This window comes from Scyliorhinus torazame, chromosome 5 (genome assembly GCF_047496885.1).
Source record: "Scyliorhinus torazame isolate Kashiwa2021f chromosome 5, sScyTor2.1, whole genome shotgun sequence".
In the NCBI taxonomy this organism is placed as follows: Eukaryota; Metazoa; Chordata; class Chondrichthyes; order Carcharhiniformes; family Scyliorhinidae; genus Scyliorhinus; species Scyliorhinus torazame.
In genome coordinates this window covers 255,039,096-255,054,034 of record NC_092711.1, presented here as the reverse complement: position 1 = coordinate 255,054,034, position 14,939 = coordinate 255,039,096, and the positions used below count along the sequence as shown (strand labels likewise).

Sequence of the window (14,939 nt, the reverse complement as noted above, 5' to 3'; positions counted from 1 at the left end):
TGGTCTCCCGGTGGCCAGGCAGCTTAGTGGTGATTCGGTTGTCCTGTGTGGATCAGCCCTGGCGCACAAGTCATCCCCCGCTATTCCCCTTGGCCCTGGCAGATGCCCCCAGCCAGCGGCCCTGGCAGATACCCCCAGCCAGCGGCACAGTTGTCAGCATACTCTTGTGCCTTTGGAATCTTTTCTTACCTCCTCTCTCTCCCTCAGCAGCCACGGCGCCCAGTCTCCATTTTTAAATACCACAAGTGAAATGCACCAGCGGCACTTCCACCTGGTGGAGGCGGAGAATCGGGGGTGGCTGGAGACTACTCGGTCGGACCCATTAATGATATGTTAATGAATGCTACTCTGCGTTTTGCATGCCCATGCCGGCACGAAGAATGGAAAGCATTCACACCATCATCGGGGCACCAGAACATGGCACTCCAGTGGGAACCCGGCGCCAACCTCGATTTTCGTCTGACGCCCCATTCTCCGCCCGGTCGTGATTTGCGATTCCGCCGTTGTTGAATGGAAAATCCAGTCCTTGTTCTCCCAAACGAAGAATTTCACCCGGGGTCTCCCATTTAAGATGAGGAGAGTTTTTTTTCTCTCAGAAGGTTGTGAATCTGTGAAACTCCCTTCCCCAGAGAGTGGAGGAGATAGGATCATTGAATATTTTTAAGGCAGGGTGAGATAGATTCTTAATTGGCAAGGGAGTCACAGAGGGTAGGCAAATAGAGTTGAGACCTCTAGATTCAGATCAGCCATGATCTTAGCAAATGGTGGTGCAGACTTCCGGGGTCTACTCCTGCTCCCAATACGTTCTTCGACTTGTCCGCACGATCATATGTAACCACTTCTAGCATCTTCCTCAGCCAAAAGACCTTTAAGAGTCGCAAGATAAATTTGAGTAATGCTATAAATGGTACTAGTCTCAAGGACTTGAGGCCCCCACTCAGCAGCATGCTTCATGCTAGGCTGCACTGTCAATTAAAGTAGCAGTCAAGATGGGGTTTGCGTCTACCTGCATTGGGACAAATGATGAGGGTTAATTGTGCATCGTGAGCCTTCACTGTAACTCACCTGGTAGCCCTTGATACTAATATTGTAATTCCTTTACATTGAGAGGTACAATATTTGCTCTTGGACAGAACCTAATGCTGAAGTCAATGATGGTGATCAGTTAGCACGTTCCTGCCTGGAAAGCACGGTAGCCTTGTGGATAGCACAATTGCTTCACAGCTCCAGGGTCCCAGGTTCGATTCCGGCTTGGGTCACTGTCTGTGCGGAGTCTGCACATCCTCCCCGTGTGTGCGTGGGTTTCCTCCGGGTGCTCCGGTTTCCTCCCACAGTCCAAAGATGTGCGGGTTAGGTGGATTGGCCATGATAAATTGCCCTTAGTGGCCAAAATTGCCCTTAGTGTTGGGTGGGGTTACTGGGTTATGGGGATAGGGCAGAGGTGATGACCTTGGGTAGGGTGCTCTTTCCAAGAGCCGGTGCAGACTCGATGGGCTGAATGGCCTCCTTCTGCAATGTAAATTCTATGAAAAAAAAAGTAAAGATTAATAACTTTACCCTGTTTGGGCTTCTTCTGGCCTTGGATTCTTTTCCCTACTGTTTTCACAGAAAATGACAAAGTCAAAATATTGAGAGCCAAAGAAAATATGCTAAAAATTATTTGAATACACGGTCATAAATAATTGAAGTTTCTAATACCAATGACCAAACTAGATTTAGATACTTACCAATGGGAAGCACAGCTAAAGTTGTCACTTTATGTGCTTGGTAATGTCAATCTTGCCCTGCTCCGAGGCTGTAGTTCTGACTGCAGCAGGTGGCAGATTTAAATGAGGACACTTTCGCGAAATACAAATATCAGGGACGAAATTCTCTGGAAACGGCGCGATGTCCACCGACTGGCTCCCAAAACGGCGCAAATCAGTCGGGCATCGCGCCGCCCCAAAGGTGCGGAATCTTTGGGGGCCGAGCCCTAACCTTGAGGGGCTAGGCCCGCGCTGGACGAATTTCCGCCCCGCCAGCTGGCGGAAAAGGCCTTTGGTGCCCCGCCAGCTGGCGCGGAAATGACATCTCCGGGCGGCGCATGCGCGGGAGCGTTAGCGGCCGCTGACGGCATTCCCGCGCATGCGCATTGGAGGGAGTCTCTTCTGCCTCCACCATGGTGGAGACCGTGGCAAAGGCAGAAGGGGAAGAGCGCCCCCACGGCACAGGCCCGCCCGCGGATCGGTGGACCCCAATCGCGGGCCAGGCCACCGTGGGGGCACCCCCCGGGGCCCGCCCGCGCCCCCTTGTCCCGCCAGTAAGGTAGGTGGTTTAATCTACGCCGGCGGGACAGGCATTTTAGCGGCGGGACTTCGGCCCATCTGGGCCAGAGAATCGCAGGGGGGGGCCCGCCAACCGGCGCGGCGCGATTCCCACCCGGCGGGGGGTCAGAGAATCTCGCCCCTAATTTCCTTTTTCTCATTGAGTTTGAGGTCGAGGGATTCTCCCCAAATAGCCTGATTGATTTTAGTGTCCTGCTGCAAGCTCTCTTCCCCCTCTTCCTTCTCCCTTTTCCAGCATCTTGTCCTTCTCTGTGTCCTGCTCATTCAGTCGTCCAAGGGGCCGCATACTACTACACACCATGCTGTTTATGGGGCAAGTGGTTTGTGCAGAATCCTTTAAGTCAGAACAAAGCTCTTCAGCACATCTTACAATACTTCCTGTAAACCTTAGCAACTTTAAACACCTCAGAAACCACTAAACAGTTTCATAATCGCAAGAACAGCTGGAAGAAATCAATCAACAACCTGAAAGTAGTCAATGGTCCCTTTAAGCAATGCTGATGAATGGTGTTTCTTCCAACTGTGCGAGGTTAATAGAGTGTGTTTGGCGGTGTTAAATTGCACGCAGATGAATGTCACAATATGGTTACTGTGCTGTGTTTTTCTCCAGTGGATGTTCTGTGTATTTGTGCTCATCAAAATGGTATCCTTTGCAACATTAATGCCTGTGCATCCCATGGACACTATTCTAGAGGCAAATCGGCACTTGCAACACCAAAAACAAGCACTAATGAACTGAATTTCATGGCCTATTTGTCTCTCAAATTCTCATCTTCAATCACACACAGTCCAGGTGTGAGTTCTCTCACATCTATATTTTTCACAGTTAATGAGCATTTCTGGCTGTTGAAGTAAAAACCAACCATTAACTTCCAGTATTTGGATTTCTTATATGACCACACCACACAAATGAACGTCAAACATGGTTTACCCCTCAACTAACAAAGAGGAAATTGCACAAAAACAGTTACTAGTTTGTAAGTGCCTGCAACAGCTGTAAAATATTTGGTCTCCTCCCTCAGCTCATTCAAATCCCCTGAAGGTGGGAGTGTTACTGACAGAAATCGATCTGTTCCAAATGAAAAAAATAATGCACCAGTTTTAGCAATTCTGCAAATATTACTTCTTACTAAAATAAACTTTCCTGTAAATTTTCATCTAGGGCTGTTCAACCTTCGAGGGAACGACATTCCATACAATCCTTTTTTTCAATCTTACACGCTGTTGACTGCAGACTTCATCAGGTTTGTTTATCCCACAATTTAATTCGTTTCAACTTGTACTAAAAAAAACAAAAAGCAGTAACTATCTTTGGAAACTCAGTGAAGCCCAAATTGAAGTATGTTTTCCTGGATTATCGATCAATTAAAAATTGGGGAAACCTCTGGAGTTAATTGTCAAGGGTGAAATGAATTTTCTTTTGGAAAAGCTTGGTGACACGATAGCACAGTGATTAGCACTGTTGCTTCACAGCGCCAGGGTCCCAAGTTCGAATCCGGCTTGGGTCATTGCCTGTGCGGTCTGCACGTTCCCCCCGTGTCTACGTGGATTTCCTCTGGGTGCTCCAGTTTCCTCCCACAAGCCCCAAAAGGCGTGCTTGTTAGATGAATTGGACATTCTGAATTCTCCCTCGGTGTACCTGAACAGTCGCCATAGTGTGGTGTCTCGGGGCTTTTCACAGTAACTTCATTACAGTGTTAATGTAAGCCGACTTGTGACACTAATAAAGATTACTCAAATGAGTTAGTGCAGGACAGCCAAAGTGTATTTGTTAAGGCAAATCATATCTGACTAACCTGACTGAGTTCTTTGATGAAATAATGATGGTTGATGGAAGAATGCTGAAGATGTTGCATGTATAGATTTTCAAAGGCATTTGATGAGGATCAGTTATCCATACAGTAGAGACACTTGATAACTTGGGTACAAAACTGGCTAAAGGGTAGGAGGCAGAAAGTAGTGGTGAGCAGTTTGACTGGAGAGAAGTATGCAGTGGGATCCCCAGAGGGCATTATTAGAACCATTACTTTCCTCATTATGTACATGACCTGGGCTTGGGTATAGGGAGTACAATTTAGAAGTTTGTATCTGATACAAAACTTGACAATGTAGTAAATAATGAACATACTAGTAGCAGACTTCAAGGGAATATATAGAGTGATGAATTGGGCAAATGAACAGTCAATGAAGTTTATTACAGGTAAGTGTGAAGTGTTTAACTTTAGAAGAAACTGCTTGGAAAGGCAGTGCAATCTAAATAGTATTACCGAGGGTGGTGAAAGATCAGGGAAACCTCAGGGTACATATTCACAAATCATTGAAGGTGGCACCACAATTTGATAAGGCAGTCCTCAAAGGGGAAAGCAGCCTACGGTCACCTGGGACTATGGCGACTCTACCGTACCCAGGTACAGAACTGATCTCCAGTCCTTAAAGGGGAAAGCAGCCTACGGTCACCTGGGACTATGGCGACTCTACCGTACCCAGGTACAGAACTGATCTCCAGTCCTCAAAGGGGAAAGCAGCCTACGGTCACCTGGGACTATGGCGACTCTACCGTACCCAGGTACAGAACTGATCTCATCCTCAGCTAGGGTACGATAAGGGGAAATCAGCTAGGTGTTCTGTTCCTGCTGCTGCTAGAAAGTGTGTGTGTGTGCATATTGACACTGAGTGAGGTCAGCAGCAAGCTCAACTGTAGAGCCACCTATGGAAAAATAGTCTGGCAACAATCACTAAACTGACACGTGAAGGATAATCACTTAGGCAACAAGCTGCTTAGCATCCCTGGAACTGTACCTCAGTGAGTCTCAGTATTTTCAGGAGAAAAGTGGAAGGGGAATAGAAGTTCGAACAAAATGGACAATATTCTTACTCTACGAAATTTGCACTTCAAAGATAATCAGGATAAACATTGCTTTAGTATTTAATATAAACTGCTATTTTACTCATGTTGGATTTTGATCATTTTCACATTACTTGAAGAAGTATGTTCCAGTTAACACAGATGTAGTGTCTTTATCACAGTCAACAATTTCTATCCATTTAGCCCAATCACATAACTACTGCCAGCTGAATGGGTACATGGAAGCACATATGATAGTCTCATTGGTACCTTAATCTACCTTTCTGAAACAATGCCATCTGCTGCAACGTGATTAACACAGACAGCCTCAATAATTGACACAGCTCTTCCCATAGTTGTGAAGGTTGCAAAAGTGTTCACATTTTATACAGCAGGACCCTTCCTCCCAACTAAAGGTGGCACCTGGCAGATAAACCAGTCGGCAGCTCATACTCGCATAAAGCAAATGACTGATGACATGATTGCCAAAGCAGACACCCTTAGCCCGTTCTAAGTGGAAAGGATACACCAACTGGAGAAAGTACAGAACTCTGACCACGTGGAAGGCTTCCCGAGAGTTCAGGGTGCTATAAATAGAACCTATATGACCATCTGTTAGCTCGAATAAATACATTCATAGAAAGGGGTGCCACAGTTCGAATATTCAGGTAGTTTGTGACCGCAGGAATGTGATTCTTCAAGGTAGTGTCCATTATCCTGCAAGCCCCATGACATTACAAATACATCTAAAACCATGATGCCGTGCATTGTTCGATGATTAAAGGAGATTTATGAATTGAGCCATGGAGATCCAGGCTAATAATCTCAGATTGAAACCCCTACATAGCAGCAGAATACAAGTACAATTAGGCCCATGCACCACCCAAGTTACTGCTGAATTTAAATTAGAATGCTGAATCTATGTCCACCCTTCTCTCAAAAAAAATTAACTGGCCATTTACCTCATTGTTGTTTATGAGATCTTGCTCTGTGTAAATTAGATGCCATGATTTCCTGCTTATTACTGCACTTCAAGTGATAATTAGCTATGAAAAGCTTTGGAATATCCTGAAGATATGAAAGGTGCTTTATAAATACAAACTCTTCCTATTGCACACAATCCTAATCAACAAACTCCATCAAACTTAGACAAGAAAAGGATTGATAGTTATGTTCATTCCTTTGATACTAGTTCTATGTTCACACTTTCCATTCCTCACTCATGGTGTGTATTTGTGACTAATACCCTCCTGAGTGGAACAACCATCTTTCATTGCAGTGGTTCAATAGTTAGCACTGCTGCCTCACAGCACCAGAGACCCAGGTTTGATTCCAGTTTTGGGTGACTACCTGTGTGGAGTTTGCACTTTCTCCCCGTGTCTGCGTGGGTTTCCTCCGTGAGCTTCGGTTTCCTCCCATGGTTGAACGATGTGTAACTTAGGTAGATTGGCCATGATCAAGGATAGAGAAGGGGACTGGGCCTAAGTGAAGTGCTCTTTTGGAGGGTTAGTGCAGACCCCGATGGGCAGAATGGCCTCCTTCTGCACTGTAGGAATTCTATGGATTTGATGAAATTAGGTTGTGAAATTGCGCTGGAATTCTTGTGGCTTTGAAACCCCAATTGCAGGATTAATGGGATATCTCTGCAACAACAGGAACAATGGGCCCAATCTATTGGCCTCGCCGTGCCCGGGACGCAATGAGGCATCTCTTGTGAGGCCTCTTGCAAGATTTACCGGCCTCGTCACGCCTCGCGAGATAAAACGAGATCTCATGAGGCATCACGATCTAGATCCCACCCATTGACATCAGGATCCGGATTTTCATATTCAAGTGAGCAATTAATCTTACTTGAATATGTCTATGCTGGATCTACCCAGCGCCCGGGACCTAATGGTTTCACCTCGGAGACCCCAAGCGGGCGTCGATTAGCACTGGTTTCCACAAATGTGAACCAGGAATACCAGCACTTGTGGGAGGCCTCCCAGGCTATCAGAGGCCCCTGCTGGTCAGGCTCTGGGCAGGATGGTACCCTGGAACCCCCGATGGCACAGGTGGTGCTGCCAGGCTGGCAGGGGCACTGCCAGGGTGCCAGGCTGGCAGTGCAAAGTTACCTAGGTGGCATCTTGCCTGTGCCTGCGATCAGGCTCGGGGGGTGCCCTGCCCTTATGTGGTGGGGTGCAGGAGGCTCGATGAGTTGCTCAATGCAGGGGGCTTATTGGTGTGTTGGGATATTGGGGCGGTCCAGAGGCTGAGGTGGGGGTTCCAGAGATCGGGACATCATTTAGAAATGTAGTGGCTGCCAATGCTTATCCATAGTGTATCCCTTCATCAATCATTTGAGGGCAAGGTTGAAGCTGGTTAACGCACAGATATTGAGAGGAAAATCATCACTTTGGACATTCTAAATTCTCCCTCTGTGTACCCGAACAGGCGCCGGAGTGTGGCAACCCGGGGATTTTCACAGTAACTTCATTGCGGTGTTAATGTAAGCTTACTTTTGACAATAAAGATTATTATCATTATTATTAACCCTCCTCCTGATATATTCCCTGATCCTGTTGGATCATCCTTGTGATCTGCCTGATAGCAGTTCATATGGTCTTTCCCAAATAAGCCGAGCCTAAAATAACTGCTGCGTTCGCAAACAAAATATATATTCCCGCAGCAACAGTCTTCTGTAAATGGATACCCACGGATTCAGTGTCCCTCAGGGATCAGTGTTGGGCCCACAATTGTTCACAATTTACATAGATGATTTGGAGTTGGGGACCAAGTGCAATGTGTCCAAGTTTGCAGACGACACTAAGATGAGTGGTAAAGCAAAAAGTGCAGAGGATACCAGAAGTCTGCAGAGGGATTTGGATAGGTTAAGTGAATGGGCTGGGGGCTGGCAGATGGAATACAATGTTGACAAATGTGAGGTTATCCATTTTGGTAGGAATAACAGCAAAAGGGATTATTATTTAAATGATAAAATATTAAAACATGCTGCTGTGCAGAGAGACCTGGGTGTGCTAGTGCATGAGTCGCACAAAGTTGCTTTATAGGTGCAACAGGTGATTAAGAAGGCAAATTGAGTTTTGTCCTTCATTGCTAGATGGATGGAGTTTAAGACTAGGAAGGATATGCTGCAATTGTATAAGGTGTTAGTGAGGCCACACCTGGAGTATTGTGTTCAGTTTTGGTCTTCTTACCTGAGAAAGGACGTACTGGCACTGGAGGGTGTGCAGAGGAAATTCGCTAGGTTAATCCCAGAGCTGAAGGGGTTGGATTACGAGGAAAGGTTGAGTAGACTGGGACTGTACTCATGGGAATTTAGAAGGATACGGGAGGATCTTATAGAAACATATAAAATTATGAAGGGAATAGATAGGATAGATTCGGGCAGGTTGTTTCCACTGGCGGGTGAAAGCAGAACTAGGGAGCATAGCCTCAAAATAAGGGGAAGTAGATTTAGGACTGAGCTTCGGAGGAACTTCTTCACCCAAAGGGTTGTGAATCTATGGAATTCCTTGTCCAGTGAAGCAGTTGAGGCTCCTTCATTTAATGTTTTTAAGATAAAGATAGATAGTTTTTAGAAGAATAAAGGGATTAAGGGTTATGGTGTTCGGGCCGGAAAGTGGAGCTGAGTCCACAAAAAATCAGCCATGATCTCATTGAATGACGGGCCAGATGGCCTACTCCTGCTCCTAGTTCTTATGTTCTTATGACTCCCTGCCACAAATCATAATGATTGTGAGATTGTTCTGCAGTTGCTCCCTATCCAAATAGCACTGTATTGTAGATACATTTAACTATTAATAGTCTGGAAATTAAGGAAATTGGCTTGCTTACTTAGAAGAAAAAGTTGCAATAATTGACAATTGAAATATTCCTATTTTTGTCTCTTTCTGGATATTTTTGTGAACCTGTCCTCACCTCTGTTTCAAATTCAGATTTTGAGCACAGACTGTCGAAGCATACCTGTCTGGCTCACCCATTCCTGCTTAGCTGAGGCATGTGACACCTTATTGTTCATCCACGCACAGTTAATGCAGAAAGCATTAGGTCAGCTTCAATCACCCTCTTCCTGAGGAGCCTGCATCATGACTGTTATAATAATAATACTCGTTATTAGTGTCACAAGCAGGTTTACATTAATGCTGCAATGAAGTTGCTGTGAAAAGCCCCTAGTCGCCACATTCCGGCGCCTGTTCGGGTACACTGAGGGAGAATTCAGAATGTCCAAATCACCTAAGAGCACGGCTTGCGGGACTTGTGGGAGGAAACTGGAGCACCCGGAGGAAACCCACGCAGACACGGGGAGAACGTGCAGACTCTGCACAGACAGTGACCCAAGCTGGGAATCGAATCTGGGTCCCTACCGCTGTGAAGCAACTGTGCTTGCTGTTGACCCTCTCGGTACAGACAAGGCAGCAAAATAAACTAATTGCTGCTTTGAATATTCAGAAGAGTAAATGTTTCCTGTTTCTAAACTGTAACATTATCTCTGTGAATGTCCCACTGCCAGCGGGAAAAGAGAATCCCAACGGCCGGATAATTCTGGTCCATATATATATACGGTACATGATATTTAAATGTTAAACCCAAGTATCATAATTTAGTTATCGATAAAACAAAAAAATACAAAGGGCTGGATTCTCCGATTCTGAGACTAAGTGCTGACGCCGGCGTAGGAATGGTGGCATTTTACGACCGAAAAAATGGTGCAAAATGGCCACCAATCCTCCGTCTGGAGGGGGGCTAGCAGGCACGCAGCGTAAAGCCCCTGGCTCTAGCTGCGGATACGGCCGGAGAATTGCCGAGTCCGCAACCGTGCATGCACATGAGTGCGGCCTGCAGCAGCCTTGCCATGCAACATGGCGCCGGCTTGCCAAATAGTGACCCACTTTGGCTAGGCTCGCCAGCCCCGGACCAACCCCCACCAGTGCCCCCAGCCCCCGCCAAAGCCCCCGCCTGCCCGCGGCTCAGCTCCCCCACCGACTTTGGCGGCGCTGGACTTGGGCCGCAGCTGTCATGCCGAGATCCCCCAGAAAAACACCACACGTTACCGACGTCGTCGGGAACACGGCCCATCGGAGGCGGAGCGTCGGGGGAGGGCCTCAGGTAACGGCCAGGAGCCGTCCAACGGTTTGCGGTGAACTCAGAGCATGGTGTTTTGGAGGGGGCGGAGCATCGCAAAAGCAGCACCGCCACCCCTGATATCAGCGCCAACGGGGATTCTCCAGCCAATCGCCGAACACGATTTCAGCGCCGGAGGCCGGAGAACCCGCCCAAGGTATTGTAAACTACATGCATATTGAAATTCTGACTGGTGAACAATAATGAATGGTGTATCCTGTCCATATGTACACATTAATGACCAGGTTGTTTGTGAATGAATCACGACTGCCTGCAGACATTAAGGCAAATTTGAACACAGGTTGCAACACGTCTGAGTGTGTTCAACTGAAGGCCTACAAGGATATCCGGAAAAATCTGCAGGAATACGCCAAAGGGAATGTCAAAATCTGGATCGGTCAGGAATACACAACCCGTGGTGTCTATGGAGTCATTCCTGAGGTAACACAATCTTTCTAATTCTTGCCTCCTCAGTTAAAAAAAAATCAAGACCCTCTGATCAGTTTCCTGCACCCAATCTTGGGTTAAAATAAGAAAATTGAGAAAAAATATTCTTCTGCAATCGTTACGGCGGGATCTGTCTCCACTACACTTTTCAACTTTGGCGATGTCCGATAGAATGGTTCCCATATCTTTCCTATCTGTCCCCCCCATAATCCTTGACCCCTTGTCAGTCAACGGCCTGTTAACTCAGCTTTGCACATATTCAGTGACCCAATCTCCAATATGTCTGCCCCAGAAGAAACTGCTCCTCTGTCTTAAATGGAAAACCCTTATTTTGAAATTGTGCCCCCAACTTCAGGATTGTGAGTGCAGTGGGAAGCACCCCTGTCTCTGGCCCAAAACTCTGGGTTCAAGTCCCACTCCAGGACTTGATGGCCAAGAAAGGTTCATTCACAATGTGTCCAAACAATGTGACCATCAACCCCTAAATGCTTCCAGCATACACCAATGGCAGGTGGTAAGAGCTGGAGAGATTTCTGGTCAGCTAAGAGGAGGAGGGGAGGGGAGGGCAAAGGGCAAGGATGACCTTGGGGGTGGGCGATGCTTCTGATGGGGTCAGGCTACCCAAAGTCACCCCTGCAGCCTCCTAACATTACCATAAGGCCGTGGATATGATATTTCCTGGAATGTATTGTCAGTGTGCACTTGGAACACGAAAGTAGGAAATTCCAGTTGTAAGATATATCGAACAATGTTGAATCACCAATGATAGTTACATGGGTAAGATGGGTATAGAGGGTTATGGGCCAAGTGCGGGCAACTGGGACTAGCTTAATGGTAAAAACTGGGCGGCATGGACTGGTTGGGCCGAAGGGCCTGTTTCCATGCTGTAAACTTCTATGATTCTAGGTCATGACATCACATTATCTTGATATAGTGAAGCTGTGATATGTCTACTTATCAACACAAGTGAAAGTGCTTGATGGATAATATTCTGGTCGGAAAGTATAATATATACACAACCTCATTTTACGATAAAAGCCTAGTACACTCGACTTTCGCAGGATTTGGAGAACAAGCATAGAAAACATCTTACTGTTCACACATACCAGACTGTCAGACCACTGTGCAGTTAGTACAAACTGACAGACACAAATCAAGTACCATTATTTATTGTGCAATGCTCGCAGCTGCAGGTTAGTACCAAGAACAAGAAATATGTTCATTGTTGTTCCATTTCTTTGTCAGGTCAGAGGTTAAACTCTGCAAGGGCAAAAAATATTGGATTGTAATGTAATAATTGTTCTAACCTACAGAGTTTTGAAATAAGATCACATAAGTGCGGAGTCTGCACGTTCTCCCCGTGTCTGCGTGGCTTTCTTCGGTGCTCCGATTTGGTCCCACAAATTACAAATAGACTTGTGCTTGTTAAGGGAATTGGACATTCTGAATTCTCCCTCTGTGTACCTGAACAAGCGCTGGAATGTGGCGACTAGGGCATTTTCACAGTAACTTTATTGCAGTGTTAATATAAGCCAGCTTATGACACTAATAAAGATTATTATCAACGTTTGAGTTCAGACAGAGTCTAACAGCCATATGGAAGTAGGACAAAACGTTGAGGAAATTAGTTTCTTGTAAAAGAATTATGAACATGTGTCTGGGTAGGTCTCAAGCTCAAGTATTGATTTATTTTTCCATTTTCTTCAGTCAAAATTGCTTATTGAAAGATACTCCCCAGTACAAGTCACCAAATCTATTAAGGACAGCACAGAACAGAAAGGACTGAAAGCAGCACACGTGAGTATACAAACAGCACCTATGAAAGGGACAGGCAGAAATCCAAGATGTTGTGACTGGAAATGGTAAATGATGGCGTTTAATGTGATACGTTTGTTATACTGATTGATGACCAGTGCAAATTGATTCCTCATTGTTAGCAGAGCTAAAAAGGCCCATTTTGTAATAAAGGAGACAGATTTTAAAACATAGTTACATGTTAAATAAGTTGTATTAGCAAATTACCTTGCATGAGTTAATGTCCCAAAGTACTTTACATCTTTTATGTATAAAGGTGATATGGGATTGTTTACTTTCAATGCTCTATCTTGGGCAATGCAGCACTCCATCAGTAATACACTGAAGTATCAGTCTAGAGTATGTGCTCAAATGGGGCTGCACGAAATGCCTGCACAAAACAATAACCTGAACAAGTTGTTAGTCCCCTTGTGGCTTTATGACAAACCAACAGGCTAGTTAATTTATATAATGGTGATATATAAAACTGATATCCTGCCAGGAGAAAGATTTGTACAAACAGTGCAAATGACTGCACCAAGGTTTCTGCTACTAAATGACATGCACACCTCTATAGGCGGTACACCCAGTCATTGCATAAGAAGTATTATCAAGAAAAACCCCAGTGATTGATGTGAAATGCACCTTCCTGCACCCTCACTATCCAAAAAAAGAACAATATAAAATCATTCTTAGTACTATTTTTAAATTATTTCATTAATCCATTCACATGAAAATTCCCATATGCACCTTTTAATGCTTAACAACATTGTTAAATTACTGTTAAACTAACAGGCAGTAAGTTGAAAGGCAGGAGGAAGCATTTAAAGCATTGAAAATGCCAAATATTCACACCCTAAGCTGAGATTGGTAATAGTGATTACATTACTGGTTATGGGAGAATGATCTGTGGTGATGATGATAATGTGCATGTCGAGGACATTGGTGGGTCGGTGATATGTGGGTTGAACACAGTATTTGCTTTTACAACTGCTGTTTTGTCAGGTGCGTGATGCAGTTGCTGTCATACGTTACTTGGTATGGCTGGAAAAGGAGGTTCCAACAGGAAGAGAGACGGAACTCTCAGGTGCACACTATTTAAACAATTTACGCAGGTACAAAATTTACATATAGTTTGCATGAAGGTGCATGATATGTACACAGGCTGATGGTCATTCTGATGACAGTGGATTCAGCTAAAACACAATTTACCAGAATTCTGTATTACCCAGGCAGTATTTTCAAAACAAAACCCATTGTATCAATTATTAACCTTCACGCTCCAGATATATTAAATATTTCAACACTATATTATGAAATATAGTATTAAATGCCCAGGAAAAGTTTAAATTTAAGACTTGTAAATGCTTAATGCATTCATATGAGATTACTTTGTTAATTTATTTTACAATAAAAGTAATACCTCAGCTAAAATGTGAGAAATGCAATATGTACTAATTAAACAGTCATACATTAACATCCATACAATGAGATTTCAAAGCCAGAGTTCACTGATGTTGTATGTTAATTTCAATGTTCATTCTTGTCTTCACTTTGTTGCTAAATTTTGATTACTTTCAAATGTTTCAGATTACTCAGTTCAATCTCCCACATTGGTGGCAAAATTCCAATGTCAAGTCAGACAGATATCCCCTCTTCTGATTTTTAAAGGAGTCTTGTACTTATTCAAATTGCCATTTTAAAACTTAACCAAACTGCCATTTTATATCTTGTAAAGGGGTATCTCTCTAGGAATTACCAGTGTTTCACTTTCTCCCTTGTATGCTTTAAAATTCCTTAACACTGGCAACTATAAAGTACATATCAACTTTTAGTCTATAAGTATCTACACAGAACACCGTGCTTTATGTTAGTTATCCTGATGAAGTCCGCAACTATCACATATCAGTCTTGCTCATCAGAAGTTGCTCAATCCAGGTCCATATATGAGGGGTTTTGGCAAAGAGGCATATGTCATGCTTTAACTGACTCCCCTTCAAGGGTACTCAATGTTGGGTCAATGTCGGCCAGAGGCCTTTCTTTATAAGATCATAAGACGTTGGAGCAGAAGCAAGCCATTCGGCCCATCGAGTCTGCTCCACCATTCAATGAGTACATGGCTGATCTGGTAGGATAACCCTCAACTCCATTTTCCTGCCTTGTCCCACAACTCTTGATTCTCTTATTAATTGCCCGTTTTACCACAGATTAATATTGCACCTTGATCCTGTATGTCACACATGGGTTCAACAAAGTGTCTCCAATAAAGAATTATGAATTATGAAGAACTGTTTGACACATGTCTTCACTGAAGAGGTTACACATTCCAAACCTAATTTAAAATTGAAGGTGTCTTTACCTCGCATTGTGGGAAGAAATTCCAAAGAAATGAACGTACACCAATT

General features: G+C 44.6%; 1 protein-coding gene across 3 annotated transcripts in view; it reads left to right on the top strand.

Annotated features, from left to right (window-relative positions):
* xpnpep2 (X-prolyl aminopeptidase (aminopeptidase P) 2, membrane-bound) overlaps positions 1-14,939 on the top strand; it is a 160,632-nt gene that overhangs the window by 91,867 nt on the left and 53,826 nt on the right. For all 3 annotated transcript variants that reach the window (XM_072505383.1, XM_072505381.1, XM_072505382.1), the window contains 4 exons: positions 3,487-3,568; positions 10,539-10,734; positions 12,448-12,537; positions 13,540-13,649. In XM_072505383.1, the coding sequence (XP_072361484.1) occupies positions 3,487-3,568; positions 10,539-10,734; positions 12,448-12,537; positions 13,540-13,649 (478 nt within the window). The remainder of the gene's footprint in view (positions 1-3,486; positions 3,569-10,538; positions 10,735-12,447; positions 12,538-13,539; positions 13,650-14,939) is intronic.